A 26418-nucleotide genomic window follows, 5' to 3' on the forward strand; every position below is an offset into this window, starting at 1 on the left:
TTCTGTGTCTTCTATCCTCCTACATCTGTTTTCCAATTGCTTTCTGTCTTTGTCTTGGAATGAGATTACTTAGTTTTGTCCTTACCCTGGCCAGAGTCTTTGACTGGGAGGGAAACATTAAAATGTATAGTTTTAATTATCTATTTATTATTTTTTTGTTTTGTTTCTTTTCTCAGAATTTAGACTCTTATCAAGGCACAGAACTTCAAATTATTTTGCTTGTTTCCTTGGGAAACTTGTCTTATAGGGTCCATGAGTGCTAATTTTGTATGTTCACTTTTAAGGACAAGTGGGCTATTGACATCATAAACCGGTAACGACAAATTTACTTCTACTCTATATTTCAAAAAATGTTTAAGACCACTTTTGTGTAAAGATCATTCGTTTTCAAGAAAAACTGAAATTACATGCTGCACAAAACTTAGTCTTAAAAAAAAAAAGTGAGGGAAACTGAAAATAATGATGTTGAAAAACTTATGGCATAACCTACTTGTCCTTATTACCATATGCGTATGATTTAGTCCAGATACACATTAAGGAAATATAATCATTTATATAATATGTCAGGCTATATTATCAAATAATATACATAGCAACAATTTGATCAGCTAATCAGATCAGCTATAGTCCATTCCAAGTTCCGTGCGCACGGAATATCGCAAATTCCTCCAAAGTTACAAAATTTGGTGCAGTGATTTTTTGCATGTGGGTTTATATTTTAAGTGACATCACAAATATTTAATACCGATAGTGATAGACCAAACTGTTCTCTCACAATGCCGAATTCCTTTGATCTTTTCATCATTTGCAATAAAATATGACTTATACTTTACAATGTTTACAGTAGTGGTGTGTTCATTCTCTTTCCTGTGTAGAAAATAATGATATCAAAATAGATTCAGTGGCGTAGCTTATCAAATAATTTTGGGATTTTGCAAATAGTGTCAAAATAGCTAGCATTTATACAGAATTTCACAGCGTTGAAAACAGGCTCATAGCTCTATATAATTTATTTCTTCACTGTTGAACAAAGCACTTATATTGGACAACTGCGGGGCGCTTTGCAATAATGAGAGTAATACGGAATCTAAACTTCTCGTGCCTATATATCAGATTTTATTAATGTTTACACTCCCTCACGCTCTTTAAGGTCCAACTCTCAATCACGATTATGCGTTCCTAAAAAAGGATCTAAGACCTATGCTGATCATGCATTTATTCATGCTACTCCCGCTGTCTGGAATTCTTTACCATTTAGTGTTAGGAGCGGGGTTGTGGATTCCCAGTCATCTTTTAAAAAGAAATTAAAATCCCATCTTATGAGAAGCTCACTAGATTAAATAAAACATCCTTTTAATAAATTTGTTACATCATAATTCACATGACATAATATTTAGACCTGTAAATTCTCAGTCAATTAACTGAAATCAGTCAATTTGTCAAACTCAAATATTTAAAAAAGGAAAGAAAGAAAGAAAGAAATAAAAAAATAAAGAATTCACAAATCGTAGTCGAATGACCGTAAAATAATTAGGAGTGTTCCACAGCGCTACGCATAGCTCATGGGGACCGTTTATATTAACGATGTATATATATTGCCAAGACAAAGCGACGCTTTTTATAAAAGGCGTGTCTGAACACTTCCCTGGGTATTTTCACACATCCTTCGTTAAATTATTTTTTCACTTTCCAAACCGTCGTGATCCCAACTGTAGCCAATTTTAACTGAGCCACCGAGCGATAAATTTCACTGTTTCATCCAAGCCAAAATTGACCACATTTACCTGGGGAGTCTCGAAAGTATGATAAAGTAAATTGCGAATGCCGCAAGTCCGTTATGTAGACATCTTCAAATCGAAAGTTAGGATAGATTGCTACAAGCACATTTCGATTGCCTCACGTTGTAAACAAACTGGTTGACCGTTTCTTCACTGATTGAGTACCTGATCATAAGGAACAATGGTAAGTAGCCTAATTAATTCCCGTGCAAATCAGGACGTTTTCTGGCATTGTTTTGCTCAAGCCCAAGCGAGCTTGCTGTTTTGTGGCGATTTACCTTCATTTCGATTCTTTGAATTTTTCCGCTACGCCTGCCGAAGTTTCTTCTTGATAATTCACTTCTACTTAATAATTCAGTGTATTGGCCTGAAGTCATATTTATTTTTTAAGTTTTTTTTTTCTCTGTCATTTACTGATTGAAAATCAAGTTTGCTCATTGCTACATTATTCTAATGTTCTCACAATGGCTGAGCTATTCGTGGATCGCAATTCAGACGTGTCGAGCATCGATAAGATAAAGATGTGAGTCCCGTGAGGAATAAATTCAATTGGTCATGGCTAGAGTTAAAGATGATAATGGTGATTATTTTTCTATGTCAAAAAAATTCCAGAGGCAGGAATATGACTTTGATGAAGTCATCTTTACCTATATGAATGACATGCTTATTTAGCATTCCTTCTACATCAAATTATGGCAGTCATACTTCCAGTAAGAAATAACACCCACTATTTTGATATATTGTATTTATCACTCTCCTCTCCAATGATGCCCTTATTTTTTAAAAAATAATTGAATCTTCAGTTTGTCGAAGAGTTTCAGTCAATTTTTATAGAGCTCATTTACAGGTCTACCTGATATTTCTAACTTCTGAAGCACCTCAGTTGGCGAACTCGTTGGTGTAAGCAACCAATCCAAGAGAAGAGAACCTCCTAAGTCATTTATCTCCTCTCTAAGAGTGTCTGGCAACTGATTACTCAAGTCAGCGGGTGGTTGGATGGGAGCATCACCCTTGAATCATATACCTATGATGTTCGCATGGGTGTACGATCCGATAGTGATGTCGTTTCTTCTTCTCTTTACTAGCCTATCCTTCTTCTTTGGTTTGTGATTGTATTTTTGACAGGGGATATTTTTTTTTCTGTAAATATTCTGCCTGTTTGTTCTTGGTTATTTATAATTTAGCTTATGATATCTTTAGGTTATGATTTTGATTTACATTTGTACTATTTTTGTTAGATTGCTTGTTTTTTTGTTTCAGCGGTCTCTCATATAACCTCAATTGTGTTGGAAGAGACCTAAAGCAACAAACAAACAAAAAAAACTCAAGTCAGGATCAGTGTAGCGTAACACTGAGGCAATGGCACAGGGTGGAACCATTTTGAATATCTTCGAGGCCTTATTTCCTAGTCTCATGAAGTCACGTTTTCCCAGTTCGAGATATGTTCTGCAGAGATCGTACAAGCTGCTTGAATATTTATTAGTTAAATCACAGAGCTTCGCGTAAAGTAAAGATGAAAAATGACTAAATACGGCAGATTTAACCGCAAGAAATTGGCTGTAGGTTCCCAGATAGATACGTCCAGCCCAGTTGATGACTACAAAGTTAGCAATGAAATGAAAAATGATGTCTCCTGCAGTGACCATGTGTTCAAGATTGGTTGAACAAGAAACAGTATCCATAATCTCGACAAACCAGAACTTCCAGTCTGACCAATGCAGAATGTCGGGGGTCAACACGCTGTTCGGGTCGATTGAAGTTCTTGTCAATTCACTTACATGCTCTAATGCTGTGTCCTCTCCGATTTTGAGAGCTCTGAGTGATGCCAACAAGGGGACAACAATACTCGGTTTGCCATGTCCGCTGTAAGGCTTTGAAGATACAACCATGTAGTGGCAGTCTCGTGTGAAATCATTATAATTGTATTGTAGTGTTGCCTTCTTGTATTAGGCCAAAAGGATTTTGTGTTCTGTTTTGAGTGCACGGTCATTTAGATATGATCTCCTTATGTAGTCGAATTCAGTACATATGAGTGGAGAATTAAGATGTCGGTCTTGTCTGTAGATGTTCATCATGTTAAGTTATTTCTTAATGGTTTGTTATCAACTTCCAAGGTAAGTAGTTGCCTACTTGGGATGATCCACAGCTTATCATTGACATAATTAATATTGAAATATTCATGTTTAGGCTTTCTAACCTTGTCAATCAAGGCAGATATGTCAGATGCAAATGTAGTCTGAGTACCAAGCAAGGCACAACAGGATGCCTCCAGAAGGAATCGAAACTTAATCGGTCGTGCACCGGATTATGCAGGTCGGACAGAACCGGTATGTCAAGAACCTTATCGGTAATGGATAGGTTGCGAACCTCGCTAAACACTTCATACTCTTGACGAATTGTAGAAGCCTTTGTCTCCGTTCCAACAACTGAAGTCATAATTCGTTCTTGGTTGTCTATTGCCCTTTGACTCACGTTGTATCTCTCAAGTTGGTATCCCAGTCCAAGAGTGACAAAAAGACAACAGTCGGAGGACGCCCTTCACATCATCCACTGTTTCAGGTGGTTGAAAGTCACCAATAGTTGATAGGGATCCAATTTTATCAGCCTTAATAATACTATTTGCAAGAGCACTGATGCCGGCATTGCTGGAAGGAGCTGTACTGTTATAGCTTTTCGGGCGAGATTCACATCACACTTAAACTTTACGAGCAGTCGAATTGCGATGATACCAATCATAAATTCAACGTCAAGGCGACACATTTCAGTCAGATTGACAAAAGACGGAATTCCACCGGCTCCTGATGTTGAGTGCGAAACAACGGTTGCCCACTTATAGCCATATATCACGGCCGCTTCCTTGGAACATGGCAGCGTCGTTGCAGCCTCATCTCTTCCTCTGATCTGGACTGTGATGCATTCGACTCGCTTTCCGAACGGAGCACCCGGATATGTTGGATTTCGTGACAAGTCATATGCACCTTCAAAGACTTCCTCAAGGCAACATCTCAGCGTCCAGGCCCATTGACCACGAATAACCAACCGCTGCGAAAGAAGGATTTTGAGTCTCATAAGATTCATGAGGTTCACTGCTTGAAAACAAATGTTATAGTCTTTTGAAGACTTTGCAAAATTGAACATGACACCTGTGACAATTCTGATATATGTAAAAACGGTATAGAGTGTGTTGCTCATTGCGCCTAATGGAGCAGATGTATCTTGGAGTCGGTGCGAAATTGAACCACCAACTATTTGTGGGGCCATTTTCTCCAATTGACCAATGCTTATTAAGGTCTTTTCCTGAATGAGAGTACGAATGAGCTCAGTAAGATTGTGGGATTCATCACCGCATGCCCATGGTTGAATCTGTGCGAGCTTCTTGAGTATTGTGATAATGGGATCGGTTGACACCACTTCAAGAGATGAGTTCCTAGTTGCGGTCTTTGATCCCAGATAAGGTCTCATAGGTCCTCTGATAAGGACTGGGTGCTTGACAGGATCAACAATGTATAGAATGCTATTTCCAACGTGGGTTCCTGAGCTGTACTGGGCTAAGGAGAACTGTTCAGATGGTGCTGGCATACTGACACCAACAATCTCTGTCCCCCATGATACAAACCTCAAATGCTTCGCTATTTTGTATGTGCATCTCTCATCAGTAGTTAGGAGAGTCCTTAACTTCTTTGGTTCATTTTCCTTGAGCCGTTTCTTATAAAAGTTGACCCCCGTCAGATCAATGTCATTGATCGCATTAGCAAGTTCTGTTGCTGTTATGTTTGTGTTCTCAGCCTTAATTAAAATGGTTCTGACCGAGCGAGAATTCGCAAATTTCCCAATCATGGTTTCTACCCTTGCTATGTCTGACAGTGTGTAGAGGTAGTGCGCCAATCGGGCATTGAAAGGGATTAAAGTCATTAAGTCACTCACCAATTTGCCCTCGGCGCCGTCCTTTACCATCTCCTTTAATTTTAACGGTTCTATCGGTTCCTTCACTCTCCTAAAGTCAATCACTAGCTCCTTTCTCTTGCTTATGTTAAGCTCTAGGTGGTGGGCATCACACCAAGACACAAATCTATCAATTTCTTGCCTATAAGCCACTTCGTTGCCATTTGTTATGAGGCCTTGAAGAGCGGTGTCATCTGCAAACTTTTTTAAAGGGACACTCAGGTTTTGACTTCTACAGTCATTCGTGTATATTGTGAATAATACAGGGGACAATACACAACCTCGAGGAGCACCAGTATTTGTAGTTATACAGGAAGATATGTTTTGTCCTAATTGAACATATTATGCTCTATCCGTAAGAAATTCGAGCACCCAAGCAATTATATACTTGTTTAAATTCAGACGAGTCAATTTTTGAACAACCAACTGAGGTTGCATTGTATTGAACGCTGAAGAAAAATCTGCAATAGCTCTTAGCGTGATCCAGATGCCTGTAAATGTTGTTTGTAAACAGCAAAATGGCATCCTCTATGCCACGTCCTGGTTTGTAAGCAAATTGATGACTATCACTCAATGGCATAAACTGGTTCCTAATTTTAACAAAAACAAGTTTTTCTAAGGATTTCATGGCTATTGAAGTCAGTGCAACAGGTCTGAGATCGTTCATAGATTCAAGTTTTTCTTTTTTTGGAACAGGAATAATTTTTGAAGTTTTCCAAATTTCAGGGATCGAAACGCATTGGAGGGACCAGTTAAAATATGTGTATAAATGGGGGAAAGCTGATGGGCACATTCTTTTAATAATTTTCCTTTCAATCCATCCGGCCCAGCAGCCTTCCTCTCGTTTAGTTTCGAAAATACGAATCTCGTTTCTTCTTCACTGACCTCAATAGTCATTTCATCTTCCAAAGCCCTGTCTAATTTATGTTTTTCATTTTCAATATCAAATTTGTTTGCTGTGTCGAAACGTGAATAAAATTTATTTAGAGTGTCAATTTCGAGATCTTCTGATATAATCGTAGGCTTTGGATTATAGTTAACAGCAGTTTTAAGCCCCCGCCACATGTCCCGTATATCCCCAGAAGAAAAGCATTTTTCAATTTTATTTTAGAATGAGTTTTGTAAACCTGTCGATGTTTTCCTGCTTTGCTGGAATTCTCCTACATATGTTTTCAATGTAGGTAGTAAATTCATTCCATTTAGCCTTTTGGAAGTTCCATCTTGATTTAGGGAGGGATGCTGACATTGGTATTGTTATTCCAATTTTCACGAGGACAGGTCTGTGTTGGTACTTAACAACTTTCCAAAAAGCCAACACAATTCCAAGTAATATGTGTAGGTAGGGAAGGGCCACATCGTTTAAATCAATATCAATCATGGCTGGATGTATCACATTGTGAAACTTCTTTGTAAGTCTGATATCTGCTCCATTTTCAACAAATCTTTCATAATCGTAAACCAGTGTCTCTAGACTTCGTAAGTGTGTATTCACTCTCACTCTCATTGTCAGTTGCATGTCTCGCTTCTTTTCGTGACACCAAAGACAGGGGTGAATGCCACTGGGTCCTGAAATGCCATAGAGTTTACATAGGAACCAATAAACTCCGAAAACAAATATTTTAATAATTTTATCTCTCCATTGAGTTTCCAATAAGGAATCAATTTGTGGTTTTTAGTCGTCCATTATTACTTGTATGTTGTATGTAATGTCGGATACTTTTACCATAGCTATCAAGTTAGTGTTGTGGTTGGCATTTGGACTTTGTGTGTTACAAATCATAAAGGCCATCTTGAAACTGTTCTTTCCAAGATCACCACCAATCTTTATCCAGATTTCATCCCCAGGAATTTGTCCATGCCATTTTAAACTCCCACTGCTGTCAAGCTTATCCAAAGTTTTAATCACAAAAGCACTTAGATCTCGTATATATGCCACATTGACATTGAAATGTTCTTTTGTCTTATTGTTATAAAATGTTCTAGACACTACTTCAACATCAGAAGCTGTAAGTTCTTTGTGTAATGACCTGACTGGGTGTTCATTTGATGTTATAGTGCCTGTTCTCTTCAAAAACTTAGCTTGAATTCTCATCTGTGCATGGGTAAGGTTCATGGTTTCTTTCATTGCAAGAGTTTCTCTGGGTGTTAGTTTGGTCTGTTCTCAGCTTAATTTGTTTGATAATTTTAGTCTTTTGACTGCTGTGTAATAACATCCTCCTTTGTTGGTCCAGATAAATGAGCTCTAACTGACTCAATTTCTCGAGATCTTTTCTTCTTTACGGGAGAGGTAGCATTGGCCGATGTTTTCCTTGGTTTAGTAATGTTGTGTAACACCACAGGTTGACCTTTTGTTTTTAAACACACTATGTCTTTTACATCTCTATGTTGTAATTTCCTTTTCATAAGCAGCGTTGCAAGTTTTTCTTCCTCATAAAACAAAGGCTTATCCATAGAGTTTGAAATAAGATCCCTTTTACCATTGGGGATGTTGCCTGATCTTGTGTTATGATGTTTTTTTTTCAGGTGTTTTGATTGAAGATATAGAAATTTGTTGTATGGCCTCTGTCAACTTAAATGGGCTTGTTGCTGCATTTTTCTTCACCTTTAATGGAGTAGATGACAATCCAGGATTCCAATTTTTAAATGTCTCTTGGTTGCTGTCTGTATCAAGTTGAACTTCTGTACTGTTATTGATGGGTGTTATGTCATCGTCATTAATGCTTGTATTGTCTGCTATTGCATTTGCTAGCCTCATGAGAAGGGAATGTTCATTTTGTTAGATTATTTCACAATCTACTACTTCTGTTCCAAAATGTTTAAAACTATTTTTTTTCCATGGATCTAGATGTTGATTGAATTGCAGTTCGCCTGATTTATCTGTATTGCATGTAATGTCATTACTAGCAGAAAAGGTGTTAGTGCAATCTGAAATCTTTTCTGTGTTGCATGTTATGTCACTACTTGCAGAAAAGGTGTTAGTACAATCTGAAATGTGTGCTGTGTTGCATGTTATGTCACTACTTGCAGAAAAGGTCTTTGTACAATCCGAAATGCTGTCTGTATTTTTGATATTTTTTGGCAAAGGTTTTTTTTGTAAATGAAACATTAAATGAATCAAACCAGGTACATGACGTGCAATCTTTGTAATCCAAATTGGAATTGAAATATGTCCATATTTTATTTAACTCCTTCTCTTCATTGATTGCTCTGGAAAGGGTTGTTTCACTTCCTCTATTTTTAATGTCACATATACGGCAAAGGCACTTATTACATACTGACGGGGAGTGAAAGCCATGTATATCAAAGAGAACATTGACAACCGTGTTTGACAAGAATGTCTTTATGTTAGTTTTTTACAAATAATGGTTTTGCTATTCCTTTTTGTTTTTCTAATCGAATTTTACATCTTGCACCACACAATCTGCATAGCTTATTAAGTTTATCATAGTGGTCTTTTTCTGAATGTTCCATTATCCTAAAATATTTAATCCTTTAAAAAAATCAAATTAATTAAGTAAATAAACACAACACAATGACAAATGAAACTAAAGTAAACAAAAACAAAACAAACAAAAAAAACAGTAAAAAAACCAATGTGAATAAATAAATATAACCCTAAAATGTATTGCTAAGAGAGACGTATTGATTATATTATGAAAGAAGAAAACATTTTTTTAGGGAAATGTGATTTGCAGGTATTTCAAATTTATGTGTAAATCATAGAGGAAACTTTCATCTTTCTAAAGAGAATGATTAAATTACATTTCAAAGTGCACAATTTAATTAAAACACCACGACGTAACTCACATAAAAAATACATTTATGAATCTGACAGATCATAGCATCCTAGTCATTTCACTGACAGAAATGAAAAAGGCATCCAGAAATAGCTTAAACTTTATTCTGTATACTGATGGGAAATTACATATTGTTCATTCGTTCAAACCTGAATAATAACTGGTTTTGAATGATGATATAAGACCAACACAGACTAGAACATGGAGAGTAAGCTCCCTTGACCATCTGTCTGGACCATGTGCAAGGCAAGGTTAATTGACTGTGAACAAATGGAATGCTGGATCGTGGATGCACGGTGCTGGTGTGGTCATATCAAAGAAAATCTCCATTGCTGCACATGTGATCTCTTGGATGTCAGACAGTTTGAAGGTCTTTTCTTTTCCATCACAACTCTACCTTTCACTTTGGCCCACACGAGTCCTTTCAGGTTAAGATGTGAGTTGTAGGGAGGCAGTCTAAGACAAGTATGTGAATTGTTTTGTCGATGTCGAACACCTTAGCCTTTTTTGCACGTCGAACTAAAGATAACAGCTTTGGTTTCAGTTGGGTGGTTTCGAAAGATATGCTTTCCTTCTGAATCTGCAATTTGATCTCTTCCTTTTTACTTGACGATGTAGGGGTTTTGTTTTCTTTGGAGATAACATTGTGGTACGATGCATTGTCCATCACAATGCACGAAGGGGAGATAACATTGTGGTATGATGCATCGTCCATCACAATGCACGAAGGTCTATCGTGTGAGGGAAGAAGTGTCTTTTCCATCCAGTCTTTGAAAATAGCCCCGTTCATCTCAGTGTGGTAGTCAAGGTTGTCTATTGAGTAAGACTGGTAAGCAGGCTGAGAGTCAGCTTTGAGGACTTGGTGTCTGCTACCAGCATGGGCAACTATAATCCTTTAACCTTTGCTGGAGGGGATTAGTCGTTTCAGCATTCCATCTTTTGATTGCCACTCCTTATCAGATGTGTGACGGCCATTTACCCATGTCTCATCCAGATAGACAATATCATATCCTTCATTGCGTTTCTCCTTTACTTGTCATTGGTATCAGTTCCTTTTCTCAACCAAGTGAGCTTTCGGACAAATACAATTCCTCCCAGTTGACGATTTTCAGAACATAAATCCCAAAGTTCTGACAATTCTCCACAGACTCATCTTTGACACGTGAATATCATTAGCCATCTGCAACTTGATTGAAGCTTTCTCATTGTCACCGTTTCTTGGTCTTCAAACATTTTTATAATCATGCACCTCATGACATCTTTGTCAAAACCATAAATTTTATTCATCTTTCTTCTTTGTGGGATGACTAAATCATCATCGACACATTGATTTGTTTCCTCTCCTAACCATCGTATAAGGGACCGTTGATTAAGTCCTGAAGCACCCAGTTCTCCTCAATGGGTGGGATATGTCATGAAAAAGATCTCCACGCTTTGCTTCTCTGGAGAAATACTTGTGAATTTTCAGTGCTATACTCCTCATTGTGACAATTTTGCATGTTAAATCCATATTGTTATCAGTAATTTTTAATGTAGAAATCACAACTGCAAGCTACGCTGCTGGCTTTCAACTATAAATTGTAACAATTGTTTACGTCAAGTGTGTAAAACAGTGTACAATTTGCTGTGTGAATTTGAAACCGGAGTGACAATTTTAGTGAGTAGTGCACATGAATCTCATGAAATGTAAACTCCTGACCATGTTTGTGGGCAAGTTCAGCGATCGTAATCACAACAAAAATTCAGTGGGTATATTTTTAATGTAATACATCCAAAAGCCGACTCATACCAGACCCTTCATTTTTTATATATCGTAAAGAAGAAAAATCCCAAACTATGGTATTGTAACCTATGCCACAAAGTAATAGGAACAGAGGAAGCAAGCTCTCTTCGCTCCATGTCCTCAGTTCACGAACGCGTGACTTTGCAAGCTGCGCGTCAAATCGGTGGGCGGTGGTTCAGAACGTGAAACACAAAGTAATGAAGTAATAGTAATAATTTACTTTGTGGCTTTGTGGTGACGATAGTGTAGTGTAAATAAATAGCGATGCTTTTTTTTTGTCTATCCTTTTTAAACTCGCAGGTTGCCAAGAAATATAAATTTTGGAACAGAATGTCATTAATTTTACATATTATAGTAGATTTTCCTTGTCAATTTGTTTGTCCGCCTACCTTTTTATATCATAGGATGACACATACAGCTGTTTGCTTCCTTTCTTGTTATTGGTGCTGCAACACTTTTAACTTCTTGTTTTTCTTCGATGATTTTTCCTCTAGTGTTGCCTCATTTCTCAAGCGCAGCTCATGGTGAAGTCTTACAGTCAAAAAAATATCAGCAAGTCTATCAATTGTTGGGCAATTGCAATCTTCGTATTTCACACTTGCCGATACCGTTCCCTCTAACATCTTCGTTTTTAGAAGCTTGCGAACATTTCTCAATCCAACATATCCTTCAACATTGGTTTGAAATATCATTTCAAACAACCCAACCAACTGCACCAAACGAAAACTTGGCTTTTTCAATCCGCCGTGCCGACAATCGTTAACCTGCTTTTGGTTGATTAAACACAAATGTAGAGCATCATTGCCTTTGTCTTTTAGGTGACCAAGACAGTTTCCGCAGATGACATTAGCCTCGCTGATTTTCCTTAAGGCATATCCACTGATGTATGCCACAACGTTTTCCAGTTGGATAACATCTGACATTTTGCAGGATTTGACTAAGTTGACAATGTGGGTGGGCTCTTTGGGAACATCTGTAGCGATTGGGAGGGAGAAAAGGCCCGATTCTGCCGGAGATGTAAAATTTAATAAAACAGAATCCATATCTTCTTGGCAGTTGCTTTCTTCACTCGGTATCAAGAGGCTATCAACCATTACTTGTCGGAGGGCATGTCGGAATTGTTGTGGGTCTGGGTTGTTACGATGAATCCCCTTTCCTCTTATTACGGAAAATAGATTTTCTAGACAGTCTTGATTAAGACGGTTGGTCAGCAGGTAATCCACTCCGTCAACATTTTCAACAAGGTCACGAACAAGTAACAACAAAGCATTGATATTCATGATCCATCCACTGATACAAGGAATTCGAACAGCTGGTCTTTTATTCCATTGTGTTCCATAGCGCAAATCCTTTAGCCATTCCAACATCTGCTTGAGGAAAGGTATATGGGAAGCTGTTGAAGTGATAGGATGAGAATACGGGGCCGGTGACTTATTGCCACGAATGTTGAAAACGTTGAAAAGTTTATCAAATTTCTCCAAAAATGTAGAAGTAGCCATATGAGTTGAAGGAAATATATTGACAGAGCACATAAATGATATGCCCATGGCAACGCTGTGGCTAATCACTTGTGTAGCAAGACTCACTTTCATTTTTCCGAAGGGAGGAATATCTATATGTTTCTGCGTGAGTTTAGGTGCAATATGAAGGGGGAATTCTTTGTCTTTCAAATAGAAATCTGTGATGGATTGCCATGACGCCGTTCCACCACCTGCAATATAAAAGTTGTGATTGAGGAGGTTGTTTCTGACCCTTTTTATCAGGTGAGGTGGATCAAAGAATACTAGTATTTTATCATGTCCGTGCATAAAGAATGGCGTATCTGGTGTTGCTCCAAAAGACTTCGCAACCGCTTGATTATTTGATCCTTGATCACAAATTAGTGCCTTGACAAACAGTCCTATTGACGTCAGGTGATTAATTGCGTGGATGATCAAAGTTTTCAAGTCTGTTTACTTGACAGTTGAATTAGAAATGAAATAACCAAATGGCTGTTTCCATTTTTTAATGAGCCCACGAGCCATGAATACCAATGCAGAAGTTCCAGTTTTAGTGCCTGAGTCCAATATACCCCCGAAATCTTCAAGACCTTCAACAAAATCCTTCTCCGCATTATAGCTGAGAGACTTTTTAAGTGACATTTCATCAAACATAACAACACATTGTTTCTCCTGAACACTCATCGAGGCCACTTTAACTTTGGAAGCTGTTTTAATTTTGTCCGAAAAACTGGGATAGATGTCAATTTTTCTCATCAATCGACGCAGAGTATCAACTGAAGGAAGGAAGAACTGTCGCTGTAATAGACGATATGCTTTGGGGGAGGCGTGGTATAATGACAATGCATAACTCTTTTCTTTGGCACTCCATCTTCTCCCTTTACATATTGATAGGTCCAATTGCTTACAGAAGTAGTCATGTGTTGGTTTGCTAAGATATTTTCCAGATTTTTCTTTGATTTCCTCTATTTCCCTTCTTGCCGAGGACTTGTTTGTTTTGTAAGACAGGCGTTTAATTCTTTTTCTTTGTGATTGGATTTTTCGCTTTAAATCTCGAATTTGTTTCTCCTTTTCATTTTGACCTTTTATTAAATTTTCCACGTTTTCTGGATTTGGAATTTCTATTTCTATTTCTGTTGCTTCACCTGCTGTGGAAGTTGTTGGGGTTAGAGGTAGCCTTAGTTTAGGGGGGCATCTTGCTTTTGGATTTTCAAAAGTTTTACAGCAATTTGGGACATCGAACAGTGTTGGAACAGCTTTTAGTCGTTTCAGTTGTTTTCTTGTGCTTGATGTAAATTGAGAATCCTCGAAATGATCTGCGCACAAAACATTTCCACTAAAAAGTTTGTGAACAGGTTTAGTTAAAAGATCCTCTCGTCTGGTGTTGATAACCCACCGCCGGCATCTGTCTTTGTCTTTCGGAAATCGAAAAAAAGACAATTCTGGATTGTCAAATCTATTCTTTTGACAATTGATGGCAGAACAGTGTTGTACTCTGTTACGTTTGCTTTTACGTTGAGGGTTCTTTGCGACACTTGTGTTAATGGCGATGTTAAAACCAATATCCAACTCTGAATGAAATTCAACATTGTTACCATGCTCTAAAGTTATGGAATCAAAGCTATTGTCAATTAGAAGGTTATCATTGTCAATAATTTCTTGATGATTGTTATCCATTTTATTCATTCACTTGTCACAATTGTTAATAACGTTTTATTTATATTATATCATTATTATATATTATATTATTATATCATAACCACGTTTACATCATGCCACACGATTTCAATAACAAAAAAAAGTGAATAAAAAGAACAATCCAATTACAAGAATACTGTGAGTAATCGTAGACTGATGCACTATGCCTTTTCGTAAAACGGGGCGAGGCGAAAGAACTTGACGCGCACTTCTCAACTCTCGTTAACTTATCGCGAAGCCGGCGAGAGCCTCTTATGCTTCCTCTGTTCTTATTACTTTGTGCCTATGAAAAAAAAATCTGCTTAATGTCACTAACAATTCTAGTGTTCAAGCCAAATATCATTAAAATCCATCAGAAGGTTGTGAAAATATATGCCGCAATGGGTGGGCATGGGTTGTGGAACGGACTATAGTATGATTTTGATAAACTTAAGGGCATTTGTATGGTTATTAAATGACTTTTTAAAAAACTTATTTGAAAAAATAAATATTGTAAAGCACTTAAAGAATCATAATAATAATTAAGCATGGCTTGGCGCTGTATGAATGTGATATTTATTATTTATTGTTATTGTCTTGTAATAATTGAATAAAATATTACAAATATGTAATAAAAACCAATGTTTCGTCCATTTGAATCTTTGACTCAAATTATGATTTATTTATCCTTTGCTGTTCAAACCAATTATTATTATAATACTTGAATATGTGAATTATCAAATTCAATATTCAGGTTGTTTGATATTTAATTTGAATAAAAAAGAATAAATCGGATGAAAAGAACAATACCAGAGCTGCCAGTTCTAACAATTTATTTGGAAAATCCTGATATTTGTTCTCATTCCTGATTTTCCTCATTTCTCGGTATATCCTAATTTTTTAAAAAATTACTATTCCAGTTAATATCATCATCACCACCACCATCAACAGCATTATCATCATCATTAGCATCATTGTCATCCATTATTATTATCATCACTACAACCATCACCACCACCAGCATTGTCATCATATTCTCTTCTTAGATTCGCCCTAGAACTTTTCCTAATTTTGCCTTTTTGAAAATTGGCAAGTTATATGTTCAATTGGAAAACTGGTATCAATATCCAAAAAGAATCAAAGATAATACTCTGATGTCCACAATGAAAATGTTTTATCGAACAATATAAATCAAATATATTATAGAGAGAAGCTCGTCATCAGTCTCCTGTAAAAGAATTTTAATGAATTTGTCGCTCATAATCCAACTGAAAGGCAATGTTGCCAACTGACATTGGTAAACTTATTCCAAGTTAATTGAAAAATCATGCTAAATTATGGATGCTAGATTTTTTCTAAATATGCTTAAAATTATACTAGATAAAGACAAGTATCAAATCTAATGCATCTTACATAATCAAGCCTTCATTCAAACAACAAGCCAAAAAAATACACATTCATTATATGTAAAATAATAAGAAGGGGAAAGGCCAATTTGTCAAACTGATATGAACACTGAAAACGCTATTTGGAGCAAAACTCACCATACGGTTATGAGAAAGCAGAAGACCAACTCAAAACAAAAGGCCAACTCAAATCTAAGACAATTTAAACACAAATCATAATTACTAAAATTTAAAATAAAAAGTTACATTTCAGGTGCGTTAATTGTCGAAAGTGTAACTAGGACAATCCAGTTTAGAAAATGCGGTGGGTGACTACCCGAAATTTTCAAGAACATATACAAATAATATTGTATTACAAAAATATATTTAAAAAGATACAGTTAAAACTTTATTGTAGTAAGTTGTGAAGTGGGTTAGAACCTTCACTCTCAATGTATAAAAGGAAACTGAAAATGAATGTTGAATGATTCTATTAATACTCATAACGTTAAAACTGCGACAATCTTCCATTTGTTCACATTGAGAAAAATTATAAATAACAATAACAATGAACAGTGGACAGAATTCTAAATAACAACAAATGCTAAAAATAGAATGAAGAGTGACGAAAACTGACAAAAATTAACAACTGAGCACCAAGCAATAATAATAAACAACTCCCATCTAACCAGAACAGCTTGGGAGATAATACATTTGGCAACACTTGCTCTTCTTCTTCAAACTGTACCTGCTTGCCTGGTGGCATTCAACATTGGCAGTTGCTTTCAGTTTCTTAACTTTGATTTCACAACACCCATTGTACTGAATACCGTTTCTATTTCTGCATTTGAGTGGGCAACGATAACATCTGGAGGGCACAAATGGCTAAGTCTTTGTAAGACCTGCCCCCAACACTCTTTTTCTTCATAAACCGCTGCCTATGATGTTCTTTGGGCTGGATTCCACTGCTGTATATGTATTGGATTTCAGCCTTAGAATTAGAAATCACTTAATCTAAAACATTTAGTTGCTGCCATACTGGCGCAATTGGCTCTTACTCTTTAACTTGATTAAGAACATTGCGGACAGAAAGGGCTGAGTTCTGGGAAAGAATATTTGAAGATTATCTGGTAGGTAGTCTACATTTCAATTCTTTGAAAAGTGTCTATAAAGATTCTTTAGCACTGGCCGGAGTCCTAGCTGGAAGGGAAACAGTCAAATGCATAGTTATTGTTTCGGGAGATGATATTTTTTTCCTTGTAAATCATCTCTCTGTTATGTATTATTATATTTGTTATTTTCAATGTACAATGTAAGCATTTGAGTGTATTCCTCTTTGTTGGATTTTGTGCTTGTGTCCGGATGAGACATAGGTGATCTCAAACTAAGTACATTGGTGGTATGCTCTTGGAATCTACATCTGATTCCTTTTGTTCCCAGTTCCCCTATGTCTTACTTTTTCTTGGGTGCTTTAATTGTAATTCTAGAACTTTTTACTATCCCATTTTCTTCCTTTTTACTGGCGCTGATATAACCTAAATGTGTTGCAAGCGCCGTTAAACCCTTTAAAACAAAATCAAAAACATAGGAGTTCAGCAACCTTTCTTTCAAATCTGTACCCAAGATTTGGTTTGGGATTGAGAAAGTCGTCTATGTCAGATGTCAATAGATCAACCCTTGCTGTGTGGAGAACAAGAAACTGTGAAATGGTTTGATCAGTCGATTCAGATTGTCAAATATCTTTGTCATATCCACCGTTTTAGACTCAAATAATTTGTTGATCTCTTGTACTTGAACAAGCATTGGTTGCAAAAACAAAATGAAAAGGTTTCTTTCATCAGAGTACATTTTAAACAAGAGTTGTGACAAACACTTTTCATTGGTGCTGTAGATTTGGAAATGAGTTTTCAGCTATAGGAAACAGCAGTCTCAATTTTCAACCATCTTTTGCTTGCAATACTGGTAAATTTTAATGGTTGACTTCCAATGATGGTCTGGTAACATTGCCAATGTTTCTGATACCAAAAACTCTAAATTTCTTGGTAGGTGTTTCTGGACAACATGAGATGCAGCTAACTGCAAAGAGTGGCATGCACATTTTGAAAGGAGGAATTTAGGGACTTCCTTCCTCAGGATTTGATGAATGCCATTGTTGACGCCTGTCACCACAGACGCATTGTCTGTTCCTTTGGCCAAGAGGTTATTGATGTCTAGCTTGTAGTCAGAGAAATTAGTGGACAACTTTCTTTTTAGAAGTGCTGAAATAAATACAGAAATAGCAATCCCCAATAGTTATGTAACATTCGGCTCGTCAAGGAGCAGGCTATACTTAGTGTGACCGATGTCATTTACAAGGTCTTGTTGGAAATGAGCACTATGATCTTTTCATTCTGATTTGCTGCAGAACTGTCTGGGACACTGTTGACGATAAATGACATGCAACAAAAAGACTCACATGTACCCTCCAACCTGGATCTATGATTACATTTAGATGTGAAAAACCTGTCCGGTTTTAGCGGGACAAAAGGAATGCACACCTTGTGTTTGACCGAATCCATATGTTTGATGATAATGCTGCGTTTGGCTGCCATTTCCACTTTGCAAAATCAATACGCCTTTGATTGGTTGTTGGGAACTTCTACCAACAATTTCTTGAATACGTCTTCTCCTTTCCATTATGTTCGAAGCTTTTGTGGAAAGATCTTAGGCATTATAGTTAAATGTAAAATATAGACTGTTCTCAAATTTGACTTGAGGCAGAGGAGAAAATAAAAGCTACTGAGGGGGGGGGGGGGGGGGGGGGGGGGGGGGGGGGCAATAATTAAAAGTGCTTTTATAGAGTCGAAATACAAAACAGCCCTGAGATGCACACTACATGAATAACAAATTTAGAAAAATAAGAAAGGTCTTGAATTCTACCTTGTATCATGAATCACCTTGAACAATCTCACCCATCATTGCCAATCAGCAAACATACAACACTCACCTGAGCGCATGTACCCGAGACGAAGAATATATTTCAAAGGAAGTTTGGATTTCATTCAGATTTTGAGAAGCAGATATTTATTTTATATCAAGCGTTTTATAAATCAAATTTAAGTAATATAAGACCAGATAAGATACGATTAACTTTATTTATCCACTTCTTGAAATTTACATTGGGTATTGCCATCATAGCCTTGGGGGTGGGGGGGGGGGGGTTCCTTGTAAACCATCTCTCTGTTATGTACTGTTATTTATTTTTATGATTTGTAAACATTGAGTGTCTGGGTGGGGTTCCTGACCTCCCATCGTGGACAGGAAGGTAAATACTGTTTCTTCTAACCCCCTATGTCTGTTTTCCAATATGCTTTCTGTTTTTGTCTTGGGATGAGATTACTTGGTTTTGTACTGGCCCTGGCTGGATACCCTGGCTGGGAGGGAAACAGTCAAATGTTAGTTTTGGGAGATGATATTTTTTTCCTTGTAAATCATCTCTCTGTTATGCACTGTATTATGTTTTGTTTATGTATTATATGATTTGTAAACAGTTGAGTGTATTCCTCTTAGTGGGGACCTGTGCTTGTGTCTGGATGAGAATTTAGGTGATCTCAAACTAAGTACAGTGATAGTGTGCTCTTGGAATCTACATATTATGTTCCCTATTTGAACCAATTACCCTTTGTCTGCCTTATTCTTGGATGCTTTAATTGTAATTCTAGAACTTTTTACTATCCCATTTTCTTCCTTTTTACTGGCGCTGATATGACCTTAATGCAAGCGCCGTAAAACCCTTAAAAACAAACATTAAGTGTAATCCTCTTAGTGGGATTGTGTGCTTGTGTCTGGTTGAAACGTATAGGTGATTTCAAACTAAGTACACCGACAATGGGCTCTTGGAATATACATACGTTTCTCATTTGAACCATTTCCCCTATGTGTTACTTTTTCCTCACTCAAGTCCTTTTACTTTAATTGTACATCTAGAATGTTTTTACTATCCAATTTTCTTCCTTTTTACTGGCACTGATATGACCTCAGTGTGTTACATGCGCCGTAAAACCCTTAAAAACAAAAACAAACAAAAAATAATATTGCCACAGGCTAATGAATTTCTGAAAATAATTAAGCAAATATATTATAAAAGGCTACTCCAATTATATGACTACCAATAAGCCGGAGCCTATTCGTACTTTCACTAAAAATAGAATTTGCGTAAGTACAAACGATAACTGCACAAACTTTACTATTGTTTACCACTATACATACTTGAAAGACACGGTGTAATTTTCACGGTCTGCTTAATGAAAGAGATCGGCATGTTTGGTTTGTGTTGTTATTGTTATATATATATATATATATATATATATATATATATATATATATATATATATATATATATAAAACAGGTGAGTGTTGTACGTTTGCTGATTAGCAATGATGGGTGAAATTGTTCAAGGTTTGTGATAAATAACAATAAAACAATAAATACCCCAATTCAGCTCAGCAGGAAAAAAAAATCAAACTCACGCAACATTAAGTAGTCCAACCCCCCCTCCACTTTCGACAAAGATATCACAATTAACATCGGACAAAAATTCCTTAAACTGATAAACACCTGTTTTCCACATGACCACATGCTACACAAAATACTGAACAGAAACACCATAAAGGTCAGCTACTCCTGCATGAACAACATTGGGTACATAATTAAAGCAAATAACAGACGCATCCTAAATATTCACAACCAACAAAACACCACACCAAAAAATTGCCTCGAATCGAACATAATATTCAAAGCAACCGTCACACACATCAACACACAAGCAAGCTGGAAACTTATGTCGGACTGACGGAGGGTCATTTCAAAAACCGCTATAATCAACACACCTCGTCCTTCAAACACGACCCAAAAAAATAAATAAATAAAAAAGAACCCCCCCCCCCCCCCCGCAAAAAAAAGCAATCTATGTCTGGAGGAAAAATCCCAAACAGTTAAGAGCCCACAAAAGGCTACACTAAACAGAAGAAAAAAAGAAATTTTTAACACATGCCCACAGAAAAAAAAAATCTTCTATCATCAGTCTGCTGCTCACCTCAATAACCCCACACAACTATAATCTCCAAATCACCCCCCCCCCCTACCCCCCTTTTTTCTCTTTGCACATCGTACGCACGCCTACATATACATGTACACACACACACACACACACACACACACTCACTCACTCACTCACATAAGAGAAATGAACACCATATTAAACATCAAGAACACAAAATATATACAACAAAAAATTTCGCCGTCCGAAGAAGTCATTGGCTGAAACAAATTTGTCAGCAAGGAATATTTTTTTTAAGTTTTAAAGGAGAGATGATAGATATATACGGTATATAACATTGCACCGGAGACCAAATAAAAAATGCAGCTGCAAAAAATAAATAAATAAATAAATAAATAAATAAATGAAAATTACCACATGAAAACAATCATTATCATCTAATTTCAACAATAATGATATTAAAGACTCTTTGAAAGAGGCACACATGGATTTTTATATAACCACAGACCCCTCTACAACCACAGAATTGCAATACACTATCTAAACAATGGGAAAGCTGAGGAAGCTCAAATAATTGCAGAAATGCCCAACGTTAAGACCAAATCCATCCCTATATTTTGAAGACATCGGGCGGCCAGATTTGTCTGAGGAAACTATGAGCAGGATATGAGCGTAACTCAGCTCATGAACGATCTCCAATGGAAACTGCTACTTGAAAGACATTCCATGAGCAAACTCCTCGTATTCCACAAAGCACAGAACGGAAAACTCGAAATTCCAACTAGCCATTTGAGAAGGAACAACGACAAAACAAGAAACTCAGCATTTAATTTTGAAATCCCCCACTCAAGAACGAACCATCATCTTTACTCTTTCTTCCCCTCCACCATCCGACTTTGGAACTCCCTTCCAACCACTTCTAAACAAGCCCTGACTGATGACTTCAAAAAATCGCTCCCTGCTTCCCTCTAAAACTAAAACCCCTGTTAACCGAAAAGACGACCGTACAATCTTCAGCCTGAAGCCTTGGCCTTAATGGAAGAAGAAGAACTCTGAGAAAATGCCGTATGAGAGAGAGAGAGAGAGGAGAGAGAGAGAGAGGAGAGAGAGAGAGAGAGAGAGAGAGGAGAGAGAGAGAGAGAGAGAGAGAAGGGGAGGAGGCGGTTATACTGCACACACAGAAGTCTACCGTAACACTATTAGTAGAACTCGGTGACTGCACATGACTGCACCAAGCACCACGTCTAAAGTGCAGAGCTCTTTAATAAGAAATATAGAAAAGTGAATAGATTACCAGATTGCTATTCTTCTCTGCAAAATTTTAAGATATATAATCCAGTAGAAAATAACGAGTCATAAAAAAACATACAATAATATTTTTATTCTTAAATCTACGTGTAGTTTGATTTTTTATCTATTTTTATTTTTCTCTGGTGTATTTATTGTTTCGACTCTTCTCCTTCAATGATTGGCTGAAAATATTTGTTTTCCTGGCACTGTTATTAGTTCTCGAGACAACGTCGATGGACTGAGAAAGTAAAAATAAAAACACATCCATCATCTGATAAGTACCTACAAAATAAAGATTATATTATTGTGAAATTTATGTGTTTCCAATCAAGGTATCTAGCTCAGATTTTATTTTATTTTTGGTGTAAAATTGTATTAGAGAATAAATGAATAGTCATCTCATCTGACATGGCAGAGTGAGAGTCCGTGTTAGTAGGTATTTAGCAGTCTTGAAAAATTGTTGATTATGTATGGAGAGAAAAAAGTGAGTAGATGTGACTCATATATAAGGGAACAACACAAAACAAACAACGTATCGGCCCTTGGCCTTCGTCAGGAGACAAAAAACACAAACACAAATATGTAAATTTACAAATTTCGTCAAATGTGGAAACGGGTGTAATTTTGCATAAATAATAAATACAGTACAGATAATAATATCTGAGATGTCTAAATCTAAAGCTGTACTCGTTTGCAAATCTAAATCAATAAAATTATTTAAAACAAGCCATGTAAATTCTAGATCCAATGTAGATTTTTTAAAATTTCTTTAGATTAATATCACTTTAACTTTAACTCCGTTTATTTACTATATGATGAATGCGGAATTTCAGAAGAAGAATGCTTACTTCAAAGAAAATTATAATTAATTTTTAAGGAAATAATGTTTAACATTTCTGAGCTTTTGTTTTTAGTATTTGAATAATTTATTTTTTTGCAGCAGAACTACATTTGCATTGTGTATTCTTTGCATACACCATTTAACAAATGTTATAAACGAAATACTCAAATTCAAATGCTGTGTTACTGTGAGCCCTTACATCCACAGGGCACTCCCAAGTTTCCTGTCTTTATGTTATTGTAAATTGTAGTATCGGGTGTAATTTGTAAGTGTAGGATAGGAGGAATGAGTGTTGTAAGTGTAGGCATAGGAGGAGTAAGTGATTCACTTTGACACACACCACTGATACTACTGACAAATCAGTGGTTCTGGTTAAGGTTAGATTGATTGATTTACAAGCCTTTTCTTTCATCATCATTAAATTTCTGTAGCCCCATAGATTGATGGAAGTAGAAGTAGACTACAGGGCAGAAGAGTGAAGAAGACAGTGATCAAAAGTGGACATTTTTTATTTTTATAAGGCAAAATCATTAACTTACCATTGAATTGTCACAATGGGGTAAGTGTTGTGTAAGTAAGCAAGTCAGTGAGTAAGCTGAATCAATTATTGTCTTTAAGTTTTAAGGTTGGATTTACTCAAAATAGGAATGTTTTCAGGGATTAGTCGTAAAGAACAGTGGTATATTTTTTTTCACTAGCTCTTGAGTAATATAATATAATCATACTTTTGTTCTTTAAAAAAAAAAATACTTCCCTCCAATTTTAATCTAAAAATATTGCTTTCATAGATCCAACTTGAATTGTATGCTTACATTTTCAGATCATAGGTTTTGGTGGGCACAATGTTGGAAGTTGTTGCACATCTTCCTCGTGGTCCAGTCTTCCTTGCTGGTGAGACTTTACATTGCGAAGTCACCTTTTCCAATATTCTCAACCCAAAGGATGAAAGGTATGATTATCTTCTTAACTTTTATTATATTTGTTTATAAATATCTGAAAAAGTGTGTATGAAACAGTGCCAGGCAAAGCAGAAAAAATAATACAAGAACCAACTATCAGATAACCTCTGTGGGGTAATGGTAGCACATCTGACTGATATTCATGAGGTCTGAGGTACGATCCCCAGTTGGGGTAAGTTGATTTCCTGGAATTATTTTTTTCTTGTATTCTTCTTTCTGATTTGTCTGGCACTGTTCTTACACATTTTTAAAAATCTTTATCTTACACCAGTGTCTGCTCCCTAATTTGTCATTTTGATAATTTCAAAATAGAAATGGAGTAATCTAATGTCTTTGTCCTCGTCCTGTAAGGTACAACGTTTGTGTACTGTGGTGCAGGCAATGGTTCACAGTGGAAATGCTTACCATTGTGTAGAATATAAGCATTAAATCATCTCAGCTATCAGGTAACATCTGGGTAATGATGCACATCTGATCAGTAATCACAAGGTCTGAGGTTCAATCCTAAGTGGACACCGGCTGATTATTTTGTTGCTTTTTTCAGCTGGATATAACGTACCAACACTCAAAACTATGTGTATCTTTGAACGTTAATAGTCTGATAGAATTTAGTGAGTACTACTGAGTGATGTCAAATTCGTTCCTTATATAATTTCGTCTTGTCAGTTATCACCACTCACACACTCTGCAGGATGTGACGTCTCCCGCACGTATTCGCTGCCTGCACATACAAGCTAGTGTCGATTGCCGATTCCTCGCTGTCTCACCACGTCTTGTCAGTGGCAAGTCATCGAACACATGTAATCAACTACCTTACACAGTGTGTCGGACGGGGCCATTTCTCTCTATTTTTCTGCCGACACACAAATTTTCCAGTTGACACACTCAGTAGTATCAACTTAAAAATTTAACACAAACAGGAGCGAAGTTAAACAGCTTCACATGTCAAGTGCTACACATCCTTTAAAAAATTGTAGGAATTGTTCTCTTTCTGTCATTTTACAATTAACTCAGACCTGGAACCAGCAATGCAAATACTCTCTCAAATGATTGTGATTTTTTTTGTAGCATAAAAGGTCCTGCTTATTTTATTATTTATATGAATTGGGGGGGGGGGGAAATGACATGATTTGTGTTGTGTTTGTTTGTGGAGGGAGGGAGGGTGAATGGAGTGCATTTATTAGGATTGATGTTCTTAATTGGAATAATACAGTACTCAATTGAAATTATTTCTTGTTGCTGATTTCTGTCAGAAAATAATGACAACCAACAATTACTGAAATATTATTCACTGATATTTAGTTTGTAGTGACAAGACAATATAAAGTCAATTACACACTTATAGCATGTACATATTTTAACTGTTCCAGTGGTGGTTTAGAGGTTTTGGCATGGTCAAGTGTCCAGATCATTTGTCAATGTACTGTCAGTGAATCTAGGGTTCAACTTCCACGCACAAGTGCTTTGTCTACAGAAGAAGCATCAACAACCGGCTGTGATACATCATTTGTTCCCAATAAAGGTCGGTTGGGACGAAAAGGTTTTTTTGAATTTTATGTCTTTTCTTAGAAATGTTATAGCTTGCATTTATTATGTATAGAATTGCGAAATCCATGAATGAATCCAAAATTTTAGATTTAACAGAAAGTCAGTCATCTTTTAGATTTCATAATTTAGTTCCATATCTTTTGGTAGGATTATGTCAAAAGTTAAATATACCTGACTGCAGATCATTTTTATATTTATGGAAATATCTAAGAATTTGCTTTATTCTGAAATTCTAGTGTATTTCATGATTAGCCCTAACAAGGTATTTAATAAATATTTTGTCCAATTCATGAATGAACGACTAGTGGCTTTTTAAATTTGTTTATGTTACAATTTACAGGGGAAAGAGGTCTCACTGTACTCTGTACTCGTCCAAAAATACTATTCTGTGATTTGAAACTTCAACCTGGCTCCTCAAAGACATGTATGTTACCAGTTTATTATGATTGGTATATTTTAATTCTCTGAGATAAAAATTAAGTGTCTTTAAAAATTGTATTGAATCTGTGAAAAATATGTTGTCTGGCTTCTTAACTCTCTGCACAGAGCATGATACAGATTCATTTTCCAATATTCTAATAGATTAAATCGCCGTCAAAAGCTTTACTTGCACTGGTCAGCTATCACTGTTTCTCTTTGATGTTGAATGCTATCATCACCTTAGATGACTGATATTGGACACAATTTCTTTTTGTTGTTGTTGTTGTTGTTGTTGTTGTTGTTTGTTGTTTTGTTTTGTTTTTTTTTTTGTTTTTTTGTTGTTTTTTTTTTTTTTGGGGGGGGGGGGGGGGGGGGGGCTTGTTTTATAAAAGAATTTCCTTAGAGGTAAAAGTAGATGTTGGGGAAAAGAAGTTTATGAAAATTGAAATCATGTCATTGG

General features: G+C 36.4%; 3 protein-coding genes across 6 annotated transcripts in view; 2 read left to right on the forward strand and 1 right to left on the reverse strand.

Moving 5' to 3' along the window:
- LOC144965215 (tRNA endonuclease ANKZF1-like) overlaps positions 1–839 on the forward strand; it is a 29670-nt gene extending 28831 nt beyond the window's left edge. For both annotated transcript variants that reach the window (XM_078900312.1, XM_078900313.1), the window contains exon 17: positions 177–839. The gene's annotated coding sequence lies outside the window, so the exon portion shown is untranslated. The remainder of the gene's footprint in view (positions 1–176) is intronic.
- A 7575-nt stretch (positions 840–8414) lies between these two features.
- Positions 8415–10809, reverse strand: LOC144965216 (uncharacterized). Its single transcript, XM_078900314.1, has one exon. The coding sequence runs from the start codon at positions 10305–10307 to the stop codon at positions 9942–9944; it is 366 nt and encodes a 121-aa protein (XP_078756440.1). The 5' UTR covers positions 10308–10809; the 3' UTR covers positions 8415–9941.
- An 11583-nt stretch (positions 10810–22392) lies between these two features.
- Positions 22393–26418, forward strand: part of LOC144965217 (RAB6A-GEF complex partner protein 2-like) — an 18804-nt gene continuing 14778 nt past the window's right edge. The window contains exons 1-4 of one of the 3 annotated variants that reach the window (XM_078900316.1): positions 22393–22522; positions 23852–23980; positions 25361–25530; positions 25879–25962. In XM_078900316.1, coding sequence (XP_078756442.1) covers positions 23874–23980; positions 25361–25530; positions 25879–25962 — 361 coding nt within the window. In that variant the 5' untranslated portion in view covers positions 22393–22522; positions 23852–23873. The remainder of the gene's footprint in view (positions 22523–23851; positions 23981–25360; positions 25531–25878; positions 25963–26418) is intronic. The other 2 variants (XM_078900318.1, XM_078900317.1) reach the window with 2 other exon arrangements.

Source organism: Berghia stephanieae, chromosome 2 (assembly GCF_034508935.2).
Source record: "Berghia stephanieae isolate SIO BIC M18660-M18661 chromosome 2, UCSD_Bste_1.3, whole genome shotgun sequence".
Taxonomy (NCBI): domain Eukaryota; kingdom Metazoa; phylum Mollusca; class Gastropoda; order Nudibranchia; family Aeolidiidae; genus Berghia; species Berghia stephanieae.

Coding starts and splice junctions, on each gene's coding strand:
- LOC144965216 (XM_078900314.1), bottom strand. CDS start 10,307: ATGAACGGGGCTATTTTCAAAGACTGGATGGAAAAGACACTTCTTCCC.